Source organism: Piliocolobus tephrosceles, chromosome 6 (genome assembly GCF_002776525.5).
Source record: "Piliocolobus tephrosceles isolate RC106 chromosome 6, ASM277652v3, whole genome shotgun sequence".
Lineage (NCBI taxonomy): Eukaryota > Metazoa > Chordata > Mammalia > Primates > Cercopithecidae > Piliocolobus > Piliocolobus tephrosceles.
In genome coordinates, this window is record NC_045439.1 from 75,244,341 (window position 1) to 75,269,589 (window position 25,249).

At 39.8% G+C, this 25,249-nt stretch overlaps 1 protein-coding gene across 9 annotated transcripts in view; it reads left to right on the forward strand.

Moving 5' to 3' along the window:
* MYO5A (myosin VA) overlaps window positions 1-25,249 on the forward strand; it is a 218,209-nt gene that overhangs the window by 181,404 nt on the left and 11,556 nt on the right. For 3 of the 9 annotated variants that reach the window (XM_023227136.3, XM_023227137.3, XM_023227142.3), the window contains 8 exons: window positions 1,086-1,166; window positions 4,067-4,265; window positions 6,567-6,641; window positions 8,210-8,303; window positions 14,232-14,378; window positions 16,871-17,025; window positions 21,402-21,491; window positions 23,157-23,307. In XM_023227136.3, coding sequence (XP_023082904.2) covers window positions 1,086-1,166; window positions 4,067-4,265; window positions 6,567-6,641; window positions 8,210-8,303; window positions 14,232-14,378; window positions 16,871-17,025; window positions 21,402-21,491; window positions 23,157-23,307 — 992 coding nt within the window. The remainder of the gene's footprint in view (window positions 1-1,085; window positions 1,167-4,066; window positions 4,266-6,566; window positions 6,642-8,209; window positions 8,304-14,231; window positions 14,379-16,870; window positions 17,026-21,401; window positions 21,492-23,156; window positions 23,308-25,249) is intronic. The other 6 variants (XM_023227138.2, XM_023227140.2, XM_023227141.3 and 3 more) reach the window with 3 other exon arrangements.

Genomic DNA, 25,249 nt, shown 5'->3' on the forward strand with positions numbered 1-25,249 from the left:
GATGTGTGTACTGAGATATAAATTTTGAAGTCATCAGAATATAATAATACAATGGAAACCATGTAAATAGATGAATTCTTTAGAGAGAGATGAACTCTCTAGATGTAAAGTAGAAGACAATGCCTGGAATTTGGGTTATGTAAATATAACAACAATATAGCAGGAGTAAGAACCTGGACTCCAGAGTCAGTGCTGGGATCCACTACTTACCATCTGTGTAACCTCTATGGGTATCTTACTTCTAAGCCTCTGTGTCTTCCTTTGCAATGTGGCAAATGACTTATGTTGGGCTACTAGGGAAACTAAATGAAATAGTACATGTGAAAGAATGTAGAACAGCATCTGACACTGAGCAAACACTCAAAAATATTATTTTTATATTCTAAGTAGAAAATAAATGATTACTAACATTATCATAATTACTAATTACACGTATTTTTAATAAGATGTGATACATCTCTAATATAGCAGTTTTTCCAGGTCTACAATTAATTTTTGACACGAAAAAGCTTTTAAAAATCATGTCATAAAAGCTGAGAACCTTGGACGTGTTCTGATTTATGTTACTGCTATACGAATTTTTAAAACTGATTTTTTTAATGTGGGAAATTATGTTTTATTAAGTTAAAAAGGTTCCTACCCAGAAGACTTAAAAATTCATTTTGAAAAATATTATGAAATTTGCCACACAAAGACAGTAGCTGAAATTTTCATTCTATATGTGTCATAACCTCTAATATAATATGTGATATATTAGATCACTTTGCTAGCCAAATAAAACATCAAAAACAGAACCTCTTTCTCACCTTCCAGTAATTTCTTATTTTACAGGAAAAGTAACTCTACATCCTTGATTATTTTGCTTTAATTTCTACCCATTTACATGTGATGCTACATGTTACTCATTTTTAAAAATTAACCAAAAATAATTTTTGTGGTAATGTCTTAAAGTTTTCATAATGAATAAAAACAGTCTTATTAACTTATAAAATGTTGAAATACTGTGTGCTGCTGTTGACCATCATCACCTCATCACCATCCTCTATCCTTTTGTGTTTTGCATTGTTGTTCCTTTTGCATGGAAGATCATCTGCTCTGGATTACCATGAGTTGAATGAGGATGGAGAGCTGTGGCTGGTTTATGAAGGGTTAAAACAAGCCAACAGGTTATATTTGTCTCCTCAAAATGGAATGTTATTAATGTGTTGTTTTTCTTACTAACAGTGGCCTCCTGACTTTCACCCCTGTATTTCTTGTGCATTGATTGTCTTCTTGGGTAAATTAGTGTTAGTAATTGTGTTATTTGTCCAAAGCTTTTCAGTAAAACTGAGAACATTCAGCCAAACACCTTTTTTTTTTTTTTCCTTCAAATGGAGTCTCACTCTGTTGCCTGGGCTGGAGTGCAGTGGTACTATCCCAGCTCACTGCAACCTCTGCCTCCTGGGTTCAACTGATTCTCCTGCCTCAGCCTCCCGAGTAGCTGGGACCACAGGCTTGCACCAACATGCCTGACTAATTTTTTGTATTTTTAATAGAGACAGGGTTTCACCATGTTGGCCGGGCTGGTCTCAAACTCCTGACCTCAGGTGATCCGCCCACCTCCGCTTCTCAAAGTACTGGGATTACAGGCATCAGCCACCACACCCGGTCCAAACACCTTTAAAAACCTTCATTGGCCAGGCATGGTGGCTCACGCCTATAATCCCAGCACTTTGGGGGGCTGAAGCGGGCGGATCACGAGGTCAGGAGATGCATGGTGAAACCCCATCTCTACTAAAAAAATATATAAAAAATTAGCTGGACGTGGTGGCGGGCACCTGTAGTCCCAGCTACTCGGGAGGCTGAGGCAGGAGAATGGTGTGAACCCAGGAGGTGGAGCTTGCATTGAGCCAAGATCTCACCACTGCACTCCAGCCTGAGAGACAGAGCAAGACTCCGTCTCAAAAAAAAAGAAAAAAAAACCTTCACTACAAGATACTATTAAAGCTAAAATGGATTCATGGTGAATGTAAGACATTCCCCTTCAGACACTAAAATTTGTGAATCTCTCTGTTCCAGGAGTTAAAAGAAAAACAAAATTTTTCAATTAGGGCACAAACTATTGGGGAAGAGATTAAGATTTATTACTTAGACAGTGGCTTCTCATATCCTATAGATAGATCCACAGGATATATGTGCCTATGGCAATGTGGCTACATTTTTTTTTCTTTTCTTTTCTTTTTTTTGACACAGGGTCTTGTTCTGTCACCCAGGCTTGAGTGCAGTAGCATGATTACGGCTTAATTCAGCCTTGACCTCCTGGGCTCAAACGATCCTCCTGCCTCAGCCTCCTGAGTAACTGGGACCACAGGCATGTGCCACCACACTCAGCTAATTTTTTGATTTTTTGTAGAGACAGGGTCTCACTTTGTTGCCCAGGCTGGTATCAAACTCCTGGGCTCAAACAATCCTGCCTTGGCCTCCCAAAGTGTTGGGATTACAGGAGTGAGGTACTACACCCAGCCTACATTCTTATGTATTATTATCATGCTGTCTAAAAGCAAGATGAAATGCATGATTTGGCACTCTGTGTGGTTATTATGAAATTCACATTTGTGAAACAGCAAATCAGGAGAGTTTTCTGCATTGCTATAGCTCAGAATAATTACCCAAATTCAACACGTTAAATATGTTCAGAGGAGAGAAAATAAAATTGAAACAGCAGCACCTTTCTAACACAGACATTCATCTACTCTAGTGGTGTTTGTCTTTGAACTCTCATTAAAGTTCCATTTTAGTGATTAAATTTTTAAAATACTCAAATGTTTGTTCAAGGGACTTCTGCTTATTCTGCTTTGTTTGTTCTCAGCAGTTGGCAACCAAGGGACTGGAATAAAAGAATGTCTTTTCTTTCTTCACATTAGTTAGTTCTTAACCATAACTTTGCATTTGGAAAAGAGTGACTGTAGAAGCAGGGGTGCATGGCAAAGGGAGGATGCTCTGACTCTGGTGTTCTCACTGCCAATGCCTGGTTTGCTCTGTGGGCACAGCTGACTGTATGTTTGCTTGGAGAAGCAATAACCACTTTGTTGGTCCTATTAATATTTGTGTTCTAAAACCACATCTTGTTAGGATTCTGTTTCTGATATGTAAGTTTATGGGGAGAGAGAAGATGACAGATCTAAAATATGTGTAGGAAATTTCAGAACTATTTGTATGAATTTGGGTAAATCTGTATAGATAAGGCTGGAGTGGTGTTTCAGCCTTTCTGTCTTTCAGAATAGGAGTAGAAAATAAAAATGGGAAACTGGTCCCACCCTCTGCCTGGAATTAGTAACTCTGTAGTTCTGAAGGCACATTTAGTTAGATTGGAAGTTTGTAATGTTGCCCTTTATAGTGCAGAGTCGTTTTGTGGCAAAGGTGTACTGTCTTTGCTAATTTATAAATACAAATGCAAGGCAAATTAAAGCTGTTTTTTTCAACTGATTTTTTTTTTCCCACATCCTCATTTCCTATGACCCCCCCCCCCCCTTTTTTTTTTTTTTGTTTTTGGAGATGAAGTTTTGCTCTTGTTGCCCAGGCTGGAGTGCAATGGTGCAATCTCAGGTTGCTGCAACCTCTACCTCCTGGATTCAACCAGTTCTCCTGCTTCAGCCTCCTGAGTAGCTGGGACTATAGGCATGCACCAACACACCTGACTAATTTTTTCTATTTTTAGTAGAGATGGGGTTTCACTGTGTTGGCCAGTCTCAAACTCGTCATCTCAGATGATATGCCCGCCTCAGCCTCCCAAAGTGCATGAGCCTCCGCACCCGGCCTCCTATGAACCTTTCAAAAGAACTAAAACTCTGCTGATTCTTAGGGCCTCAGAGAACTTTATATAATGCAGAAAGACACAAATGTGAGAGCATCCATTTCTATTTCTGCTTCTTGTTTAAGTTTCTTGACTTTAATCAAGCCAGAAGATATACAGATACTAAAGAATATCTGCTTTTCCTACTCTTGCAAGTGAACATGATGCCTTACACCCATTAGGCAGCGACTTGGGGTGTTATCTCCCCTTCCGACCTGTGTGTCCTCTCCACAGGCTCCTGGAATCCCAGCTCCAGTCACAGAAGAGGAGCCATGAGAATGAGGCCGAGGCCCTCCGTGGGGAGATCCAGAGCCTGAAGGAGGAGAACAACCGACAGCAGCAGCTGCTGGCCCAGAACCTGCAGCTGCCCCCAGAGGCCCGCATCGAGGCCAGCCTGCAGCACGAGATCACCCGGCTGACCAACGAAAACTTGGTAAGGAGGGCTGCCTGGTCCACATGCTCCTTAACCTAGCCTGCCCGACAGTCTAGTTTCTTTTTTATCAAACACAGGTTTTTTTCTTGCTGGAAAAACTCACCCCTCTGTATTTGTTACCCCTTTTACTCCAGCAGAGACAGAGTAAGGAAAATATGAATACTTTGGTAGGAAGGAAAAAGGCACCTGCACGAGTTCTATTTATCACAGAAGGCTGAGTGCTCTTAGACCTTCCCTGGAGGCAGACAACCACCTGGGTGCAGGCTGGGTTTTTGATGGCCTTTAGGCTCAGGTGATCTGTTTCCTCCATTTCAGCTGCAGATCCTCTGCCATCCTAGGAGGTTTGTTATATGATTGTCACAACTGCGACTGGGGACAGGCTTCTTTACCTTTGGTCCCCAAGCAGCCACTGAGGCCATCCCAGGCTCCATCTCTGGCAGACAAGCATGGTTAGAGTTGAGGTTGAGAAAGGCGGTTGGCAAAACCAACAGGGGTTTTTGGTTGATGCTAGATGGAGCTCCCACGCCAGAGAGGTGTGTGTTAGGATTCAGGTTCATATTTTCTGTTATTTTAAACAAAACTTGTGTAACAAATGAGGAAATTGTTTTTTTCCTTGTCAGATTCTAAACCTTGGCATGGAGTCCGAGTTTTTTCTTTTTTCCTTGTTCCTTTTTTTTTTTTTTTGCCAAAAATATTTTCTCTCAGTCACCTTTTATTACAGATTTACAGTTTTTTGACAAATACATTTACTATATTAAAAATCCTTAAAAAGTGATAATTTCACATTTCTATATAAAGTCTATATTGTAGTGCTAGCCTGATTTTGAGAAAAGTTGTTTAGGATTGATGGTGATTTGTGTCTTTTTTAAATTAACGTTTTTAATGACCTATAATAAAATCGTATGAATTTTCTCTGAAGATTTAACAATCTGAATTATCCCTCCATTACTCCATTAGTGATAATTTACATTACAAATAGTTTTCTAGTGTCATTTATTCAACTATCTTTTATATGAATTAAAAGCAAAACGCAAAGCTATTCATTTCACAGTCTGTGTGTCTGTATGAGGCTCCACTGTGGGAATGAGGGAGGAGGGCGGGGGCAGTGTGTGGGCTGTTTCCAAAGTGACTGAAATCTCACTAATTTGTGGGGAAATTTTTCTGAATCATAAAATATTTTTGAAGTGTCATTTTACAACGCTCAAGTATATTGTTGCTTAAATTAAACTAACAATGCTTTGATGACTAAGTATTACCGAATATACTGAAAAATATAATGAGTTGATTGGCATACAAATTCTGTGCTTTAAATTATTGTTTTAAAATACAAGGTGAAATCATGAAATAAAGATGCTTCTGGGTGGCAGATTTCCAGGGTTTTTTTTTTCACTAAGTTGGTCAGACATTTCCCTTGCAACCTTGTTTGCAATATGAATTTTCTTGGCAATTTTTCATAGCTAATACAAAAAATAGACTAAGCCTCTATATTCTAAGCCAATAGAGCCCAGTTAATGAATTTGAGTTTGGGGAAAACCCTTTGTAGGTCAGCTGCTTCTCCTGCCATTATTCTGACTACTAATTCAGGAGGATGGATTCAAACATAAGAACAGGAAATGATACACTTTTTCAAAATCATTGTTTTCTTAATCTTAATTGTGCATTTCTATAAGAAATACTTGAGCAGGATATTAAAGCCCAGCAGGAGACCTGGGCTTAGTGTTCTTGAAACTCTACCTTGCCCACCTACCTACCACCAACACAAAACACAAAAATGATTTTTCTACCTCATCTAGTGAACAGGCTTCACAGGCCTCCCCCATGCTGTCTTTCAGCGAAGGAAGATGCACAGCTTCCCACCAGCCTCTCCAACTTCACGAGCTAACATTGCTATTATTCTCACTTTTATTATATTTGCCTCCCCTATTCTTGCCACTGCTGCTGGCAGCAAAAAAAAAAAATGAGTGCAGCAAATTGTGAGCATCATGCGTGGGGGAGGCTGGGAGTGAAAAGGCAGGAGGTTGGAGGAGGGAAATGACAGCCTTATCTGGGCCTGCTAAGTGATGGCATCCTGGCCACAGCCTCTTTCCTTTGATCACACAAGAAACATCTGTACATGTATAATTATAATAGTCTATACTAGAAAGATAAAAGGGTAATGGAAGGTGACAAATCAGAGCCTTTCGAGTATATATAGTTTCACTATTTGTGTTTTAAAATATTTTAAAATTGATTTTGCTGAAAGATAGTATTCCCCTCAAAGACACAGACAAAAACAAATATCCATTGTGCCTGTTTTTTCAGTATTTTGAGGAATTATATGCAGATGAACCTAAGAAGTATCAATCATATCGGATTTCCCTTTACAAGCGGATGATTGTATGTAAAACCATAGTGCTTTTCCACTGTCTTCCTTGCTACTTCTAGCCCTCTGTAACTGAAGAGCACACTGCTGCCTGCCCCCTCCCAGGAAGTCTCTTCAAATTTTTCACAAAACCTGTTTCTCCCCACAGCTGTCTTTTAGCCAGTGGTGTCACCTCTATCAGTGTCCTGAGTCCATTGTCACGTTTGGTTTGTTATTAACACTAGGCTTACAGTGTGATGGAAGCAAAATGTGATTTGAAAGATCACGTAAAATCCAAGAAGCACAACTTAACACTGAAGAGATAGCAACTATTCCCTTGAATGGTTGGCCTAGTAGCTAAATCTACTCCTGTCTAAACTGGAAAATGAATATTTGTATTTGGAATGCCTTTCTTCTCCATAACCTGAATAAAAACCACACACATCATTGCTGACTCATAGCCCTTCTGAGCTCTTTCTGAGCCTTCTATTGTCCACTTTCTTTTTGATTATTGAGTTTTTAACCATGCCTGTCATTTGAGCAAATTCTTAAATAGCCAATAATCATGGACTTTTTTTTAACCTTCCTCCTTAAGTGTACTGCTTTTGTTTCTCTTTTTGCATAAAGCATTCATAAATACCCCTTTCTTCTGTATAAGCAAAATTATATCACCTGCAAGATTTTATAGATGCCTCATGCCACTTGCCACTTTGGTCCTAGGTAAGCAGACCACTCTTTATCCTGTTCTTTGTGATTATTTTTTTCAACTTAACTTTTAATTCCCAAAACTTCTGAACTCTTCTTAAGTTTCAAGGCTAATCTTAGAATCTCATAGGGTGGCTCTCATAGAGACAGTGCTTCACACATGGGGAGTTCAACCATTCTTCTCACAGACATTTTTGTGCATTCATCAAAATTTATTTTTGCCTAGTCAGTCTTCCTTTAAAAAAAAAAAAAAAAAAAAGCATTCTGGCCGGGCGCGGTGGCTCAAGCCTGTAATCCCAGCACTTTGGGAGGCTGAGACGGGCGGATCACGAGGTCAGGAGATCGAGACCATCCTGGCTAACACGGTGAAACCCCGTCTCTACTAAAAAAAATACAAAAAACTAGCCGGGCGAGGTGGCGGGCACCTGTAGTCCCAGCTACTCGGGAGGCTGAGGCAGGAGAATGGCGTAAACCCGGGAGGCGGAGCTTGCAGTGAGCTGAGATCCGGCCACTGCGCTCTAGCCTGAGCGACAGAGCGAGACTCCGTCTCAAAAAAATAAATAAATAAAAATTTAAAAAAAGCATTCTACTGGAATAACAGTACATTTTACAAAGCATTCAGTTGATTTTCCCACATGGAGTCTACTGGAACGACTCCACGGTGAGCCTGCTGTCCATCACGCTGTAAAGGATTTTACTGCGTTGTGTATTTTAACATATGGCTTTTATTATAGCTGCATTTCCCATGCCTGCCAGTTTTAGCCAGGTGGTGGCTCCACCAACGAGCTTTTCTGTTAAACTAACAGTGTTGTTTCTATGATATGTGTCTGTTTTCCCTTGATGCATTTTAGAAGGCCTGTTTCAATCTTTCTGATATATTTCTCTTTTTGATCTTTAGGATTTGATGGAACAACTTGAAAAACAGGATAAGACGGTCCGTAAACTGAAAAAGCAGTTGAAAGTATTTGCCAAAAAAATTGGTGAACTAGAAGGTATTTAAACATGTTTTTCTGACAGTTGCTGAGTCTTGGTTTGGGTCTTGGCCTAAAGACTAGTCTTTAGGCTATAAAAGTGGCCTAATAGAGGTTTGCATGCAAATATTAGGGATAATAACAAAATATGACTTTTAGCAAACCTAACCTCTGTCAAGTAGAATTTTACATTTTTAGATAAAGAAAAGTGTTCTTTTTCATGGTAGTAATAATTTACAGATTTTACTTTGTAAGCATCTAATGAATATCTTCCATATGCCAGACAATGTGCCTAGGCTGTATAGCATAGGGGTTAAGATTCTGGAGTCAAGCTTCTTGGGTTCAAATCCTAGCTCTTCGACTTATTAATCATATGATATTGGGCAAGTTTCTGAACCTCTGTATGCCTTTACTTTCCCATCTGTTAAATTAGAAAGATAATAGCATCTATCTGACATGGTTTATAAGGATTGAATGAGCTCTTAGGTTGGTCCAAAGGCAATTACTTTTAATGGCAGAAACCGCAAATGCCTTTGCATCAACCTAATAAGTATATTACACTTAGAAGAGTTACCGACACATAGTAAAAATGCTTCATGTGACTTAGTTATTAGTTACTACTATTATTCTTAGTATTAGGGATACTAAGATGAGTATGACAGAGTCCTCAAAGAACTTACAGTCTAATGGGGGAAAAAAAAAGAAGTAAAAAAGAAAAATATGAATTATGATAAATAAGATTTTTAAAAACATCTCATGATTTCTATATGATGAAGATGAAAAAACTCCTTGAGAAATAACCAAATATCAGTTGTTATTATTTATATAGAAATGAATCTCATATTTTCTATTAGTGTGTTTATTTGTTAAGAGTTATAGGTACAGGGATCTAGCAGTGAACAAGACTAAAGCCTAACTCTTTTTTTTTTTTTTTTTGAGACAGAGTCTTGCTCTGTCGCTGAGGCTGGAGTGCAGTGGTGCAATCTCGGCTCACTGCAACCTTTGCTTTCTGGGTTCAAGCAGTTCTTCTGCCTCAGCCTCCTGAGTAGCTGGGATTACAGGTGCATGCCACCATGCCCAGCTAATTTTTGTATTTTTAGTAGAGACAGGGTTTCACCGTGTTGACCAGGCTGATCTCAAATTCCTGACCTCGTGATCCACCCACCTCAGCCTCCCAAAGTGCTGGGATTATAGGTGTGAGCCACTGCTCCCAGCCTAAAGCCAAATTTTAAGCTTATTTCAGTGTTCTCACTGCTTACGGGATTTTGAGACACTTTTTGGAATTGCCTTCAAACCTGTGTGAAATGTTGATCATTTTCTCTCATTGTCATTCTGCATCTAATTCTTGCTTGGTTCAAACAGTGAAGATTCCCTATCACTGAGGATATTCAAAAGAATCTATCATGATTAACTCTAAGTGTGGTTTTCATTCCTCCAACATACCAGGCCTTGTCATAATTGCTCCTTCTGTTTGGTCATCCTGCTTCTCCTGGTTAAGTCCTGCTCAGCCTTTGAGACCGGAGTGATATGTCACATCCTCAAGAGCAGCCTTTCCTGATTACCCAGACAGACGTTATGGTTCTGCTCTCTGTGTACCACAGTTTGGCTGACATCTTTTATGGCCTTCACTATGTCATATTTTTAGCAATTTTTCTGTTTGAATTACTGGCTTCCATAATAGACTCTGAGCTTCCTGAGCATAGGAAACATCTCTATTTCCCTTGGCTTTCACAGCACCTAGCATAGTGTCGACCTATCTCATAGTCATTCCATAAATGTTTGTTGAGTGAATGAGTAAGTTTCAGAAATATTTATAACATGGCAACATCGACATTTACTTTGTAAAGGATATTACTCTGTTGGATGTACAAATATTGAAATACTTGTTTAGAAATCAGAAAGATTATTTTATAGTCATACTTTATATATAATCCTTTAGCATTACGTGAGTTATGTATTACATTAAAACTTGAGCCTCTAAATCACACACTCTCACACAAGCTATAATGTCTATTAGCAGAACTTAAAAATCTTTATTCAGAGAACTTTTTGCACTTTGCACTAATTATATCATGAGATGATAATCAGACAGCAGAGTATTTGCTTGAAAAAAAACAGATTTTAAGTGTATTAACATGTGAGATTCTTTTTTTGCTCAACTCCTAATGATTCCTTTGCCATACTTTAGTAAATTTTGATAAACAGAAAAGCCATTTATTATTTTACATAATTTTTTATTAGTTTTCTTTGATATGTATATTTTTAATTGAAGAGATGGGTTAGACTATTTTAAGATATTACTCATCTTAAGCCATTGTCAATCAGAAATCAACCTCATCATTTAAACTATCCAGACAGTAGCACTTGAGAATAGCAATTCATAGATCAAACAAAAAAGACGTTATAATAGTTCTTAAGAAGAGTTACATTTTGAGTTAAGTGATACATATCTGGAGGATGAAATGAAATAGATTTATGTGACTTGGGCACTTGCTGAGTGCAGTTTCCCTTCTTCTACCCCAAATGAAGAGATTCAAGGTGACACTTTTCATCCTCGTATGTCCCTGTTACACAGAAAATACAGGCACCTTCTAATAACTAAACGTTGTCTTATACTTTTCTTTAAATGTATTGCAATACACTTAAATCCTTTTGGTTTAAAATAGCATAACTCTTGCCTCCTCCCACAAGCTACATTTAATTAAGGAGGCTTTTTAAAAAACCAACAGAGACTTTTTAAAAAATGCTAGCGTGTATAATTTTTTAGCAGAAACTATATAGCTAAATGGAAAGTGTTTCAAACTTTGATCTGCTTTGTGCTATATTTTCATCCATCTTAATTTTCATAGAATCAAGAAATTAAGACCTGAAGGGATTCTAGAAATTAATTAGTTATTTCCTAAGAGGAAAAAAGTAAGGCCTGTAAGTGACCCATGTTTGCAGCAGGTGAGATGGCAGGACTAGAAAACACACCTTCTAAGGGCCACTGATTTCTCTCCTTTGTGTCAAATTTTCCTACAGAAATTTTCTACTTATTAGGAATTTATCTGATTGTCTCAAACTTGAGATGAAGATCTTCCTGGTGCCAAAGTAAAGTAAATTTTTTAAAAACTTTCCAATTTTCTTTCCTTTTTGAGGACAAAATGGTTCCCTCAAGTTTATAAAGAATATAGAAAATGAAACTAGAGTCTTGGTTCAGGCCTTCCTAGAAGAATTGATCATTGGGCTCCTCAGTCCCTTTGTGCTGTTATAACAAAGTACTTGAGACTGGGTGATTTATAAAGAACAGAAATTTATTTCTCAGAGTTCTGAAGGATCAAGGCACTGGCAAGTTCAGAGGGTCTAGTTTCTGCTTCCAAGACGGCAGGTGCCTTGTTGCTGGATCCTCCGAAGGGGACGAACGCTGTGTTCTTACATGGCAGAAGGCAGAAGGGCAAAGGGCTTAGCTAGTTGCCTATTTAATTATTTATTTATTTTGGAGGCGGAGTTTTGCTTTCATCACCCAGGCTGGAGTGCAGTGGCGTGATCTCGGCTCACTGCAACCTCTGCCTCCCAGGTTCAAGCGAGTCTCCTGCCTCAGCCTCCGAAGTAGCTGGGATTACAGGCATGTACCACCATGCCCAGCTAACTTTTTGTAATTTTTAGTAGAGATGGGGTTTCTCCATGTTGGTTAGGGGGGTCTTGAACTCCTGAACTCAGGTGATCTGCCCGCCTTGCACTCCCAAAGTCCTGGGATTACAGGCGTGAGTCACTGTGCCTGGGCAACATTTTATTTTAATTAGTGGATAATACTGCTAAACCAATCAAGGTTACATTGAACTGACATCTGTATTTCATTTGTGAGCTTTGCAAAGACTTAAGTCCCTAGGGAGAATTCAGAGGCAGAGAGAAAATTTTTAATGAGAGTATGGTAAATTTTATCTGACATTTTTATACAGCACCAAAAATATCCTGGTTAGAGATTTTGCAAAAGGAAGGTGAAGCTTCCTTTTAAAACATAACTTTCTTAGGAAAAGTATTCATCGTATTTCACAAATTCTGAGATGCACAGTGTTTCCCATTTTAACATCTCCGAAATTGGGGTGTATCTTACAATTGTTGATGGATTATAGTTTAGTTGGCAATTTTTTTTAGTGTTACATAAAATACTGTATTTCATAACTGATAGCATCAAAGATTTGATAAATCAGTAGGTTTAAAATATGCTCTTTGGGTTACATGGAGTCCAAATATGTGCATTTATTAATAAACCTGGTGTGTTGAACTTGTTTTCTCCCAGTTTCCCCTTTTGGAATTGTACATACAGCTTAAAGTTACTAGTGGCATAGATGGCAGGGGTTTTATTATTTTGTTTTTTAACCACAGGTGCAGGTTTATGATCTTTAGAGGCCACCGGGTGCTGCTTCAGAGGTCCTTGTGGTATTATTTTTAAACAGACACCAGAAATTATGTAAAGCCAAATAGCTTGAGTCTCCTCTTCTCTTGTATGGAAGAATACACTTTAGAGTTAGTCCCATGGCTTTCATACTGGATCATGCATATGAAAAACTAGATTATGGGAGATGGCCATAGCCCTGATCTGTCCAATCACAATCTGACCACTCTTTAGATATCATAGTGTTGCTGGATGGTGGTGACTTCACCTAAACCAGATTTTCAGCGCTGATAGTCCCAGTGTGTGCTGCTGCAGCTTGAGGTGGACGGTGTGTCACCAGGCTCCGTGCCACATAAGCAAGAGCACTGGAAGGTACTGATGTTCTATGTGATAACCTCTTCCTGCGGGACTGGCTCCTCAGAACTAACCCAGGAAATTACCCAGAGTGTCACAAGAAGCACTACTGACACCTCGTGGAGTCAGCAATATTAAACTTTCTAATGTTTTTGCATCTGATCTGCATTTTGTTTGAGAGCTATCTCAGAACTCAAACTTAATCTGCCCTTAAACAAATCTCTTAACCGCTCTCCCTCCCTGTAGATAAAAGGATAAAAAACCTGGTTACTAGTGTGTATCTCCACAGCGGCTGTGATAACTCATATGTCCCTTTACTTTTCGTTGGATTTCCCACTCAAGTCTCAATTTTGAGATGAAATTGGAGACCTTTTTTTTGAACCTTTAGCATAATTCTTCTCTAGCTGCTGCCCTTGACAATAGTGACTATCTTTAACATCTGAAAGCATTGTAAGCCAGTGGTTGTACTTCATTGATTGCAACTTCATAAGTAGAATTTTTAGCATTCTATTAAAAAGAAATAAAAAATAATAACATTTAGGAAATCATACTACATAGAGATAGTTTATCTGTTCATGATTTCTCTGGGAATGAGGGTGGCAGCAGAAAATTAGGTCTTTGCCATATGAGTCCTTTGTGAAAAATAATACATTTTGGACCAAGTGGTATGAAGAAACACTCTTCTACCAGCTATCTGTATGTGTTTTGAACTGATTGTAATAATACATTTAAAGTAAATATTCTTTTGCTTTTAATGACTAAAGTCATTGAGCCAAGAGCAAGGGGGAATTGTTTCTGCTCCTTCTGCCCCTTTGTAGGATATTGATTGTTCCTCTTGTGAATTAAAGTCAAAATATGTTTAACCATTTCTGATTAGTATCGATTAATTAACAAATCTCTTAAACCACTTACCTTTTGGACATTTAATCTTATTAAAAAGTAAACCTTATTACATCAAAAAGGCTTTGGATCATGTAAGGTTATTTGATGTTAATTTACAGTTAGGCAGGTGTGGCTTTCAGAGTAAGATTACCATATAATTTTGCCATCTGTTCACCCAATTTTAATGAAAAAAAAATTATTTTAAGAGGAGGCAACTAAGTGGCAAATACGGCAAGTTTTAGTTGTTGTAGAATGCATTCAAAATTATAGGAACTTGGAGACCGCTCATGTTTTTTATATGGAAAACATTTTCTCCTCCTTTCTTACTTCTCATAAAGTGGGCCAGATGGAGAACATATCCCCAGGACAGATCATTGATGAACCCATCCGACCAGTCAACATTCCCAGAAAAGAAAAGGATTTCCAAGGAATGCTGGAATACAAGAAGGAGGATGAGCAAAAACTTGTTAAGAACCTGATTCTGGGCAAGTATTTTCTGCATTGGATAAAAGTTCCTCTGGCACATGGGTCAATGGTGGGAAAAACTAGTCGCTAATTTTTGAGATATTCAGCATAGGTTTCATTAGACATCATCACGTACCATGTATTCTAGTGTTGCAGTAGTGTTCTGACCACACCAAGCACTTTCAGTCCAACTGCAGGGATACATGCCTCAGACCCACCTACAAGGATTGCTCAAGATCAGGTCTTCTCAGCCCTGGCTGCACATTAGAATCACCTGGAAGCTTTGAACCATGCTGATGTATCTCTCCCTCTTGCCTAGTTAAATCAAAATCTCTATAGAGATGAACCTGGCAATGTCTAGTACTTTAAAAAAAAAAAGAAGGAAGGAGGGAAGGAAGGAAGGAAGGAGAGAGGGAAGGATGGAAGGAAGGAAGGAGGGAGGGAAGGACGGAAGGAAGGAAAGACGGATGGAAGGAAGGAAGGACGGACGGAAGGAAGGAAGGACGGACGGAAGGAAGGAAGGACGGACGGAAGGAAGGAAGGACGGATGGAAGGAAGGAAGGACGGAAGGAAGGAAAACAAACCCCTCAAGGTCGGCCTCGGGAACATAGCAAGACTGCATCTCTCCAAAGACAAAGAAAAAAATTACCCAGGTGTTGGTGCATGCCTGTAGTCCTAGCTACTCAAGAAACTAAGGTGGGAGGATCATGTAAGCCCAGGAGTTCAAGACTACAGGGAGCTGTGACTATACCACTGCACTCCATCCTGGGCTACACAGCAAGAGTCTGTCTCAAAAATAAAAATAAAAATCGTAAGAGATTCTTAAGTGTAACCACAGTTGAGCACAACTGCTCTAGGCCATTTAGGTTCCTGAATTTCAGTTTTTCCTTACTCCCCTAGAAAGTTTGCAACTAAATAGGTCAAGGACAGCAGTGTAATAATAAGGAAGAAACAAAAAAAGGAAAAGATTCTAACGAAGGAATGGACAGAACAAATGAGATGGGAGTGCAAAAAGCCTTTCAGAATAGCACACTGCCTTTAAGATTGGGTCTGAGCCCACCGGCTTTGCAAGAAGACTTTTTAGAGAGTGGTGGTAAACGATTAGAGTGCACACACCGTAAGTTGTGAAGTGAAAATCCTAAAAACCTCTCCTTTCAGCCTTTGCACAGCATTCCTCCCGCCAGGTGCCAAGGTGACAGCAATGGGGTTGGCACTTATACCTGATTGAATGTTCCTGGCATTAAACTTAGTACTATATATAGTGGCACAGGTGCTTAAGTTTCAACATGAATTTCATTTAGCAAAAATGATAAGGAGCCACTGGTTTTTAAGCACAGAATTAACAGATTTATCAATTCAGCAAATGTTTAATGAACTCTTATGTGCCAAGCATTTTCTAGGTAATAAGCAAAGTGAAATACCCAGTCTTACAGAGTTTGCATTCCAGTGGAGAAATAAAGAAAACAAAATGAACAATTATATGATGGAATAAAAAGAATAAAGAATGAAGGCAGGTGTACTGGTTTGTGTAAAATTGTCAGGAAACACTCTTTGGTAAGGTGATCTTTGGACAGACACCAAAGGAAGTAAGCGAATAAGTCATGCTAATATCTGAGGAAAGAACATTCAAGGCAGAAAAACAGTAAGCACGTAGGCCCTGGGCGGGGAGCATACCTGGCATGTTTAACCAACAGCAAGGAGACCCATTTGACTGGAGCAGAGTGAGCTGAAGTGGGGAAGGGGAATAGGGCCAGATCCCATGAACTATGGTGAGGATTTTGACTTTTATAAATGCATGACACGAGAAGCTGCTTGGAGGATTCTCAGAACAAGAGTGACATGATCTGACCAACATTTTCTGAAAGAATGGCTCTGATTGTTGTATGGAAAATGCACTACTGGGGAACGAGAGATGAATTAGGGAGGCCAGTTAGGGAGCTATTGCAGCAGCCCAGCAGGAGATGATGGTAGCCTCCATGGGACATCTGTAGCTGGTAGAAGCAGTGAGAAGTAGCTGGATTTTGGACGTATTTTGTAGATAGAGCCAACAGGGTTTGTTGATGGATTGGATATGTGGTACAAGAAAAGAAAGGAGTCAAAAATGAGGATGAGGTTTGTAATCTAGGGTACTGAAGACTGGAGCTGCCATTTACTTACTAAGATGGGGACAACTTCCAAAAAAGTAGGTTCCTTAGGGAAGCAAGAGTTTGGTTTGGGAGAGGCTTAGTTTCATGTGCCTGAGTAGAGTTGTCAAGAAGGCGGTTGATAGTGAGACTGGAGTTCAAGGGAAAAGTCAGCGCAGGAGATATCAGTTTGGGAGTTGTCATTATATAGACATGCCCCACACTGCAGAATTTTTCTACTTAAAGAGCCATTAAAATACACTTTTTATATTACCTACTTACCTTGAATGATTGAACTCTTACATGACAACTGTGCTTTTATATCTCACAATGCATGCCTTGTGAAAATTTTCCATGTTATATAAAATTATTATTATTTCTTTTTTTAGAACTGAAGCCACGTGGTGTAGCAGTCAATTTAATTCCAGGATTACCGGCATATATCCTGTTTATGTGTGTTCGACATGCTGACTACCTGAATGATGATCAGAAAGTAAGGTCATTGCTAACATCAACAATTAACAGCATCAAAAAAGTATTGAAGGTCAGTTCCTGTTCAACAAAATTCTCATCATGGATTGTTAATGATGACAGAATCTGCACTGATTGCTTTTCCTTCCTTAGAATTTAGCTAAGTTGCTTGTTACTAACTTTCCAATTTTTATTTACTTACTTATCTATTTTGAGACAGGGTTTTGCTATGTCACCTAGGCTGAAGTAGAGTAGCGCAATCTCAGCTCAACTGCAGCCCCAGTGCAATCCCAGGATCAAGCGATCCTCTCAGCTCAGCCTCCCAAGTATCTGAGACCACAGTTGTACGCCACCACGCCCAGCTAATTTTTTATGTTTTGTAGAGACAGGGTCTCACTGTGTTGCCCAGGCTGGTCTCCAATTCCTAGGCTCGAGTGATTCTCCCCCTTCAACTTCCCAAAGTACTGAGATTACAGGCGTGAGCCACTGCACCCCCAGCCACTTTTCAGTCTTGAGTGAAAACTTCCACTGGAGGAAATGTTCTTCCTTGAACATATCTATCTGCCTTCTTTCAAAACAGGGCTCAAGTTGAAATCAAAATCAACTTGACATAACTGCATTTAATTGTGCAGTAAACTAAATTTATTCATGGACAGATATAGTTTGAGGTTTTACTTAGAACTAAAAAATATTTAGTAGAGTTCATATATACAGGGAATGTGATGCTGAAATTAAAATAGATGTTAAATAAGTTTAAGATATGGCTCATTCATATAAAAAGATGTCTGATAAAACATTACAATTTTTCTTCCAACTTTTTCTCCACCTCACCCCATAATTTTCCCTGTTACCTAAAATGCCTGGTTCCATGTGGGAAGCAACACACAGATGCTAATCAGAAAGGAAAGACTTGGAAAAGACAGCAAAGTTATATAACTGAGCAGAAAGCCTACACAACTCAGTAGTCACTGAGTCATCTTGCATAATCCCCCTCTTGACTCCAGAGAAACAGTGAGCACAGGTTTAGTTTTAACTCAGTGTTGCTGTGAGGAGCTAAGATCATGTGTTCCAGGTACTTTGCTTTCGGATTATCAAACTTAATGAGAGCTTTTAGGGTAAAGGTAAGTGGATAGTCAGCATGCCAGTGGACTCTTTCAAATCTAAGACTTCTTTTATGAACTTAAAAAAAAAATTAGGTAAAACATACATAACATAAAATTTGCCATATTCACCATTTTTAAGTGTACAGTTATGTGGCATTAAATGTGTTCACACTGTTGTACAGCCATCACCACCATCCATCTCCAGAGCTTTTTCATTCTCCCCAACTGAAACACAGTACCCATTAAATGCTAACTCCCCATTCCTCCCTCCGTCAGCCCTGGGGAGCAAACTTTTGATAAATGCTGGTTCTCTGTTGGTCCCTATTGTGAAGATACTTTCTGTAGTTAACATTTTACAGTGGTTACTAAAGCATGGAGTTTCTGAAGATTTAACAGTTAAAAATTGATGAGTGTCTTCCCAACATAACTCATTTTATTTTGAGTGTGTTGATGCAGTATTGTACTTAGATAAACTACAAGTTTTGCTACTTCTTAGGCCAACTCCTAGAGAGAGAAAAAACTAAACCATAAAGTTTTCTTTCTCTCATCATAATTGCAAGAAGATACTTATCTGGTTTGACTATTGTACCAAATTCTGTAAAGATTAAAAATGAGTGGGCACTAGAACATAACACTCTTTAATACCATTTAAAATTAATGTGCATTTGTCTCACATCCCAGTTTTGAATTGTATATTTGTGTTGCATACCTGTTTCAACTTTGGCAACTGGTTTTTTGCCATCGGCCCTAAGCAGCATAACTAGCCGAAGATATGTAGAGAATCCATAGTTTTTAGCTTATGATCTTTTCTAATAAATCAAAAACTGCAAATAGCTTTGAGTTCAACTTGTTTTTCCTATGGGGTAGAGTAGAAACTGACATGGATTTATTAATTTTGATCAAATACAGCTTGTTTATTGCAAAAAAATATTACTTTGACAAACTCAATCTAGTAACCTCTTAGGTAAAGAGTTGGCATTCTATTTTAATGCTTTTTTAATTCCCAAAGAAGCAAATGTTCTTTTATTTTGAAGTAATATATAGTAGCTCATTTTCTTGAGGACAGAGGATACCCTTAGTGTTCAAATTGTATTTGCTGAGTTATTTTGTTTAAAAGTGGGCTGGGTACTGTGGCTCATGCCTATAATCCCAGCACTTTGGAAGACAGAGGTGGGAGGACTGTTTGAGCCCAGGAGTTTGAGACCAACCCTGACAACACTGCGAGACCCCATCTCTACAAAACATAAAAAAATTAGCCAAGCATGGTGACGTGTTCCTTCAGTCCCAGCTACTTGGGAAGCTGAGGTAGGAGGATCGCTCGAGCCTGTGAGGTCAATGCTGCAGTGAGCCATGATCACTCCACTGCACTCCAGCCTGGGCGACAGACAGAGTGAGTCTCTGTCTCCAAAAAACAAAAGGGGGCTTAGCAAAGGCTGGAGCCCACTAATGAAAACAGATGCTGGATTATTTCTAGAATGAAGTCTTCTCCTTAGGTTTTAATCACCTTTATCTGGTAACTGTTTAGTATAGGTTCCGTTACATCCAGCTGGGACTATTCTAAGGATCTCTGCAGTTTGACTTGTGTAGATGTCAGTGAAGACAGTCTAGATTAGTGCTTTAGTGATGCTCTCCCGTAGCCTGACAGTGACCAGCACATTTTCCCAATCTGCATTCATTGCCTTTGTCAGCTTAGCCCAGAGGCTCCGCTAGGAACAGTTGTAATCCAGATTTTTGGAAGAGGCAGAGTTATTTGTAGTCAAATCTTCACTTAAACTATAGGATGATTTTCTGTGTTTGGGAATGTAATAAAATTGTGTTTACTGGCAGTAAATAATTTATTATTTTATTTATTTTATTCACAGTCCTCTGACATTGGAAGACTACATAGCTAGGTCTGTCAGATATTTACTTAGTGGTAAAGTCAGGACCTGAGTGCAGTAATTCTGTCTCAGCTGAAAAGACTTAGTTAGGTTTGATATCCTCTAGGATTTTTTTTTCTTAAAAGTCTTTTTGGGGGAGTATTCTACAAAATTCAAGGGTGCTTTGTACTTTCTTAAAAAGGTGATTTTATTTATGTAAAAAAAAAGATGAGAAACCCATCTTTCCCCATGATATATCCTGTGCACTTTTACTGCATAAAGCTACTACCAAGAAACCAAAGGCAGATACTCTCATACAACTTCTAAGAACCTGGGTTTTGTTGTGATATAGTAGTAGAGTTATTGGAATATATGATTTCCGACAAAAAAAATGAGCTTCTAAACCCATTTAATGCTAGGCACCTGTCCTAGGTAACCTATTCTGGTTTTCCTTTGCAAGGTTTTCTGAGAAAAAGTGTAGGCAAACATTGATATTTCTGTGACTTCCATATACAAACTGGGATTAGTTCATCCAAATGGTTTAGTTGACAAATGCATGGTCCTTCCAAGTATGTCTGCCATGAAGCTCCTGGGAAGTATTCCCAGCCCTCACAGCTTTTTCAGGCACAATGAGTCTCTCTTCTTCCTGCCACGGTGGCCCAGTCCTGGTGAAGAGCCAACCAGCTTTCCCCTGACTGTACTGCTCAGCGCAGGACTTCCTCCATCTCATCTCTGGATTCACAGCTCAGAAATTTTGTCTTACCCTTGACAAGATTTTTAATCTAGTCTGGGTTTAAGTGCTTCAAATTCTCTATCACAATATTGGTTATTCCTCTTTCTGCTTTTAGTTCTGATTCCCATAATTAACCCCAAGGGGGACATGAGTTTGGGTCAGTGGTGGCTGGGTGATTTTTTTTTTTTTTTTTTTTTTTTGAGATAGAGTCTTGTTCTGTCTCTAGGCTGGAGTGCAGTGGCGCAATCCTGGCTCACTGCAATCTCTGCCTCCTGGACTTAAGTGATTCTTCTATCTCAGCTTCCCAAGTATCTGGGATTACAGGCATGTGCCACCATGCCCAGCTAATTTTTGTATTTTTTGTAGAGATGGGGTTTCACCATGTTGGCCAGGCTGGTCTCGAACTCCTGACCTCAGGTGATCCACCCGCCTCAGCCTCCCAAAGTGCTGGGATTACAGGTGTGAGCCACCGCGCCCAGCCGGGTGAATTTTTTTCTGCTTAAAGAAACAGCTAAATTCACATCAGTTTAATTTTCTATGCCAAAAAAGTGAATGGTAAGCAAAGCAATAACTAATGAACCTGGTGGCTGACATTCTGCTAGCAATGACATAAGACTTTACAACTGTAATGTGATCTATTTTTATAATTGTTTATAATGGTAACTGAAAGAAATGGATCTTTTGGTATCTGTTCAATTTTTTTTAGGTTATTTCCCTAAGGAAAAGGCAAATTTAGAATTATTCTCTCTTTCAGAAAAGAGGTGATGATTTTGAAACCGTCTCCTTCTGGCTCTCTAACACATGCCGATTTTTGCACTGCTTGAAGCAGTACAGTGGAGAAGAGGTGAGAAAACTTTGATTACAAAACCAGCATGCTATACTTTCTCTGACCTTTTTAAGGAAAAATTTAAAAGCACAAAATGTTTAACCATTTCTTTATTTAGAAACCCAAATTCAGAGGTGGCTTGGAAGTTCATTGCTTTGTTCGATGTTCACTATCTATGAAACAGTGATTTGGAGAATGACAGTTTCTTCTTTACATTATGAGAAAGCATAGAGAAAAATAAAATGAGCATTGGTCAGTGAATAGTTACCAGAAGTGAAACTTGTTGTCAGTATGTTTTAGTGGGCATTTCAAGAGCAAGTATCAGAATAGTGAACTATTTAAAGAAACTAATCAATTTTGGCTTGCCACAATACCTTAAAAGGTGATCAAAGGTCATGTCTTTTAATTTGTCCAAAAAAAATCTCTATTGTTTTTGTTTGTAGGGATGTGTTCATTAGTTGTTTGATAGACTTCAAATATTTCAAAACTATGTAGAATGTTACTAATGACCATTAAGGGCCGCTTAGTATGTCAGACAGCACTTACTATACATGGTGTTATTTATGATCATTCATTCTTAGAGCATCTCTGTGAGGTAGGAATTATAGCCCACTTTTACAAATGAGGAAGCCAAGGCTCACTGGGGCTCATTGATTTGCCCAAGTCCTCTTGGCCACAAGGAGCAGAGCTGGGATCCTGGATCTGGCACCGTTGAGGGCCCATGACCCTAACCAACTGCCCTCCATGCCTCCCATCCCTTTGCCAGGAGGGCAGCAGAGAAGGTGCCCAGCAGCATTTCCTGAGCACCCCAAGACTCAGGCCTGTCCTGGCAGATGATGGGAAACACAGAGATGAGCAAGGCCCGGTCCCTGAGAAGACGGGGCCAACAGACCAGAATCCCCCTGAGGGGTTGTTGACTGCATCCTGTCAGTCCCCACTTTTAGACCAGTCATTAAGTAGGTGGTAAGGAGGCAGATGCTTGGCTGTGGGGAGAATCCTCAAAGTAAGCACTTGCCTTTATCAGGTAGCGTCAGGCAAGCAACATGCTAAACTGCAAAGTGACTGGAAAAAGGGCCGCCCATTCAGTTCCATTTTAACAGATACCACCAAAGATTCCCTTCTAACCTCTGACTGAAAACCATGGTGTGAGTACCACGAAATAGAGTAAAGGGAACTTTTTGTATGTATTCACCAGTCTCTGTAGAAATTGGTCTATTTCAAGATTATATATGTCCTTTGGGTGTAGTTTTTAAGAACAGGACTATAATGAACTGAAGTTAAGAGATTAGTACTCTAGATAATTTAGTGTTTGACAGTAAGCCTGCTGTTTCAGAAGTGAAACACATTTTTATTTTATTTTATTTTATTTCATTTTATTTTATTTTATTTTATTTTTTTAGTTAAGTTCCTCCAACTTGTTTCATTGACATTGCTATTGGGAAGACTTAAATGCTAGGTTGCCAAGTTTAGGTATTGTTGAAAAGCTAGTAAGAAGTGGAGGGGGGTGTGATGGAAGCGAACAAACACACATCAGCATTTCAGAATGTCAGTCCTGGCATTTTAGTGGGGAAGCTCCTTGGACAGAGCAGAAAAGAGCATGAAGATGCTGATCAAATCGGAGATAGTTAAACTGAAGAGACAGGTTACTTCACGTGTGTCATTAACTTTGCATTATGACTCTAGGGCTTTATGAAGCACAACACATCTCGCCAGAATGAACACTGCCTCACCAATTTTGACCTGGCTGAGTATCGGCAGGTGCTGAGTGACCTGGCCATTCAGATCTACCAGCAGCTCGTGCGGGTGTTAGAGAACATCCTTCAGCCAATGATTGGTAAGGCCAGGGCCCCACTGGGCATTGCAGCCTGCCTATCATTCATGCCCATCAATAAGTAGCCTCCAGTGGCACATGTTTCAGGGCAGCTATTCATTTGGGGAGCATAAAGTGGTAAGATACAGGGCTAAAATTAGCTGAGGAATCCCAGAAACCCAGCCATAGTTAACCGGGATGCATCAAAATCACTGCTTCCACAAGACTGAAACAGTAGTGTCTGGTTTCCTTCCCTAATGTTTAATGTTTAAATTCAGTTTAATGCATTGAATTTTAAAAAATTGTTTTAAGTTACCAAACACTGTTATCTTCTGGCAAATTATCAGCAGCGTCTCTTTTTTTTTTTTTTTGAGACGGAGTCTCGCTCTGTCACCCAGGCTGGAGTGCAGTGGCATGATCTCAGCTCACTGCAAGCTCTGCCTCCTGGGTTCACGCCATTCTCCTGCCTCAGCCTCCCGAGTAGCTGGAACTACGGGCACCTGCCACCACGCCCGGCTAATTTTTTGCATTTTTAGTAGAGACGGGGTTTCACTGTGTTAGCCAGGATGGTCTTGATTTCCTGACCTTGTGAGCCACCCACCTCAGCCTCCCAAAGTGCTGGGATTACAGATGCGAGCCACTGCACCCAGCCCATCAGCAGGCTCTTAAGGCTACTTCCAGCTACACTTTCTTTCCCCATCCATGCATTTTCCATGTTTCCACAACTTCTTCATTTCCCTTCTGTGGGCTCATAGTGTTTCCTTTGCTTTCATAGGCCACAGTTAATTAGCTATTTGAGACATCAAAAGCTGAGGAAGCCATGGGAGATGACAGTGTTTTCTTCAGATGTCCCTTAAAAAGTCAGTAAAGCACCCTAGGTCGGCAAAAATATAGGAGGTAACACAGATACCAAGAAGGTCAGCTTCAGCCAATTTTTCTATTGCTTTGCCCGTTTCTATTGGCTGAATAAGTTCACCACGACTGGGCGCGGTGGTTCAAGCCTGTAATCCCAGCACTTTGGGAGGCCGAGATGGGCAGATCACAAGGTCAGGAGATCAAGACCATCCTGGCTAACACGGTGAAACCCCGTCTCTACTAAAAAATACAAAAAACTAGCCGGGCGAGGTGGCGGGTGCCTGTAGTCCCAACTACTCGGGAGGCTGAGGCAGGAGAATGGCGTAAACCCAGGAGGCGGAGCTTGCAGTGAGCTGAGATCCGGCCACTGCACTCCAGCCTGGGCAACAGAGCAAGACTCCGTCTCAAAAAAAAAAAAAAAAAAGGTTCACCTCAAAGAAGCCCCAGTTTAAATCCTTACTCCTATCTCCCAGTCATTTAACAGCAACAACAAATGTGCCGGTTCTAGGGAATCTATGTTTAGCACAATTAAATAGCAAGATGAACCAGACGTGGCCTTTGCTCTCAAGGGACTCACAGGGAGTGGACACCTCAGAAACATTCTAGGGGAGGCATAAGCCAAATGCTAAGAGAGCACAACAGGGAAGCAGCCAGGTGAGAAGACGAATCCTGGGAGACAGAGGTCAGCCCACGGGCCCACTGCTATTGTGGGAAGCCCAGAATAAGGAAGGGCGCAGCTCTCCAGCCCCATACCACTCCCTCTCCCCTCTCCCATGTCTTCTCCAAGATGATTGTCAGTGCCCTGCCTTTCTTACTGTTTTTGCCTCTGGGGCTCAGATAACATGGAGAATGCTTATCTTAACCCTAACTGCTACCAACCACTCTCAAAAGCCCACCCAAGACATACACACTTGTGCTATCATAAGGCTACTGCTTCTTACTCTTCTTATTTTAGAAAAGACACCGTTAAGGTTACTTAAATTCATAGTAAATTTTTGCATTTAAGAATTATTCCTTCAGTAAAGTTTAAAATCCAGAAGCCCTTTTGTAGTGAAGTTCCTTTTCCCTGTATTTTGGCACCCAGATCATCTTCCTTCCTTCCTTCCTTCCT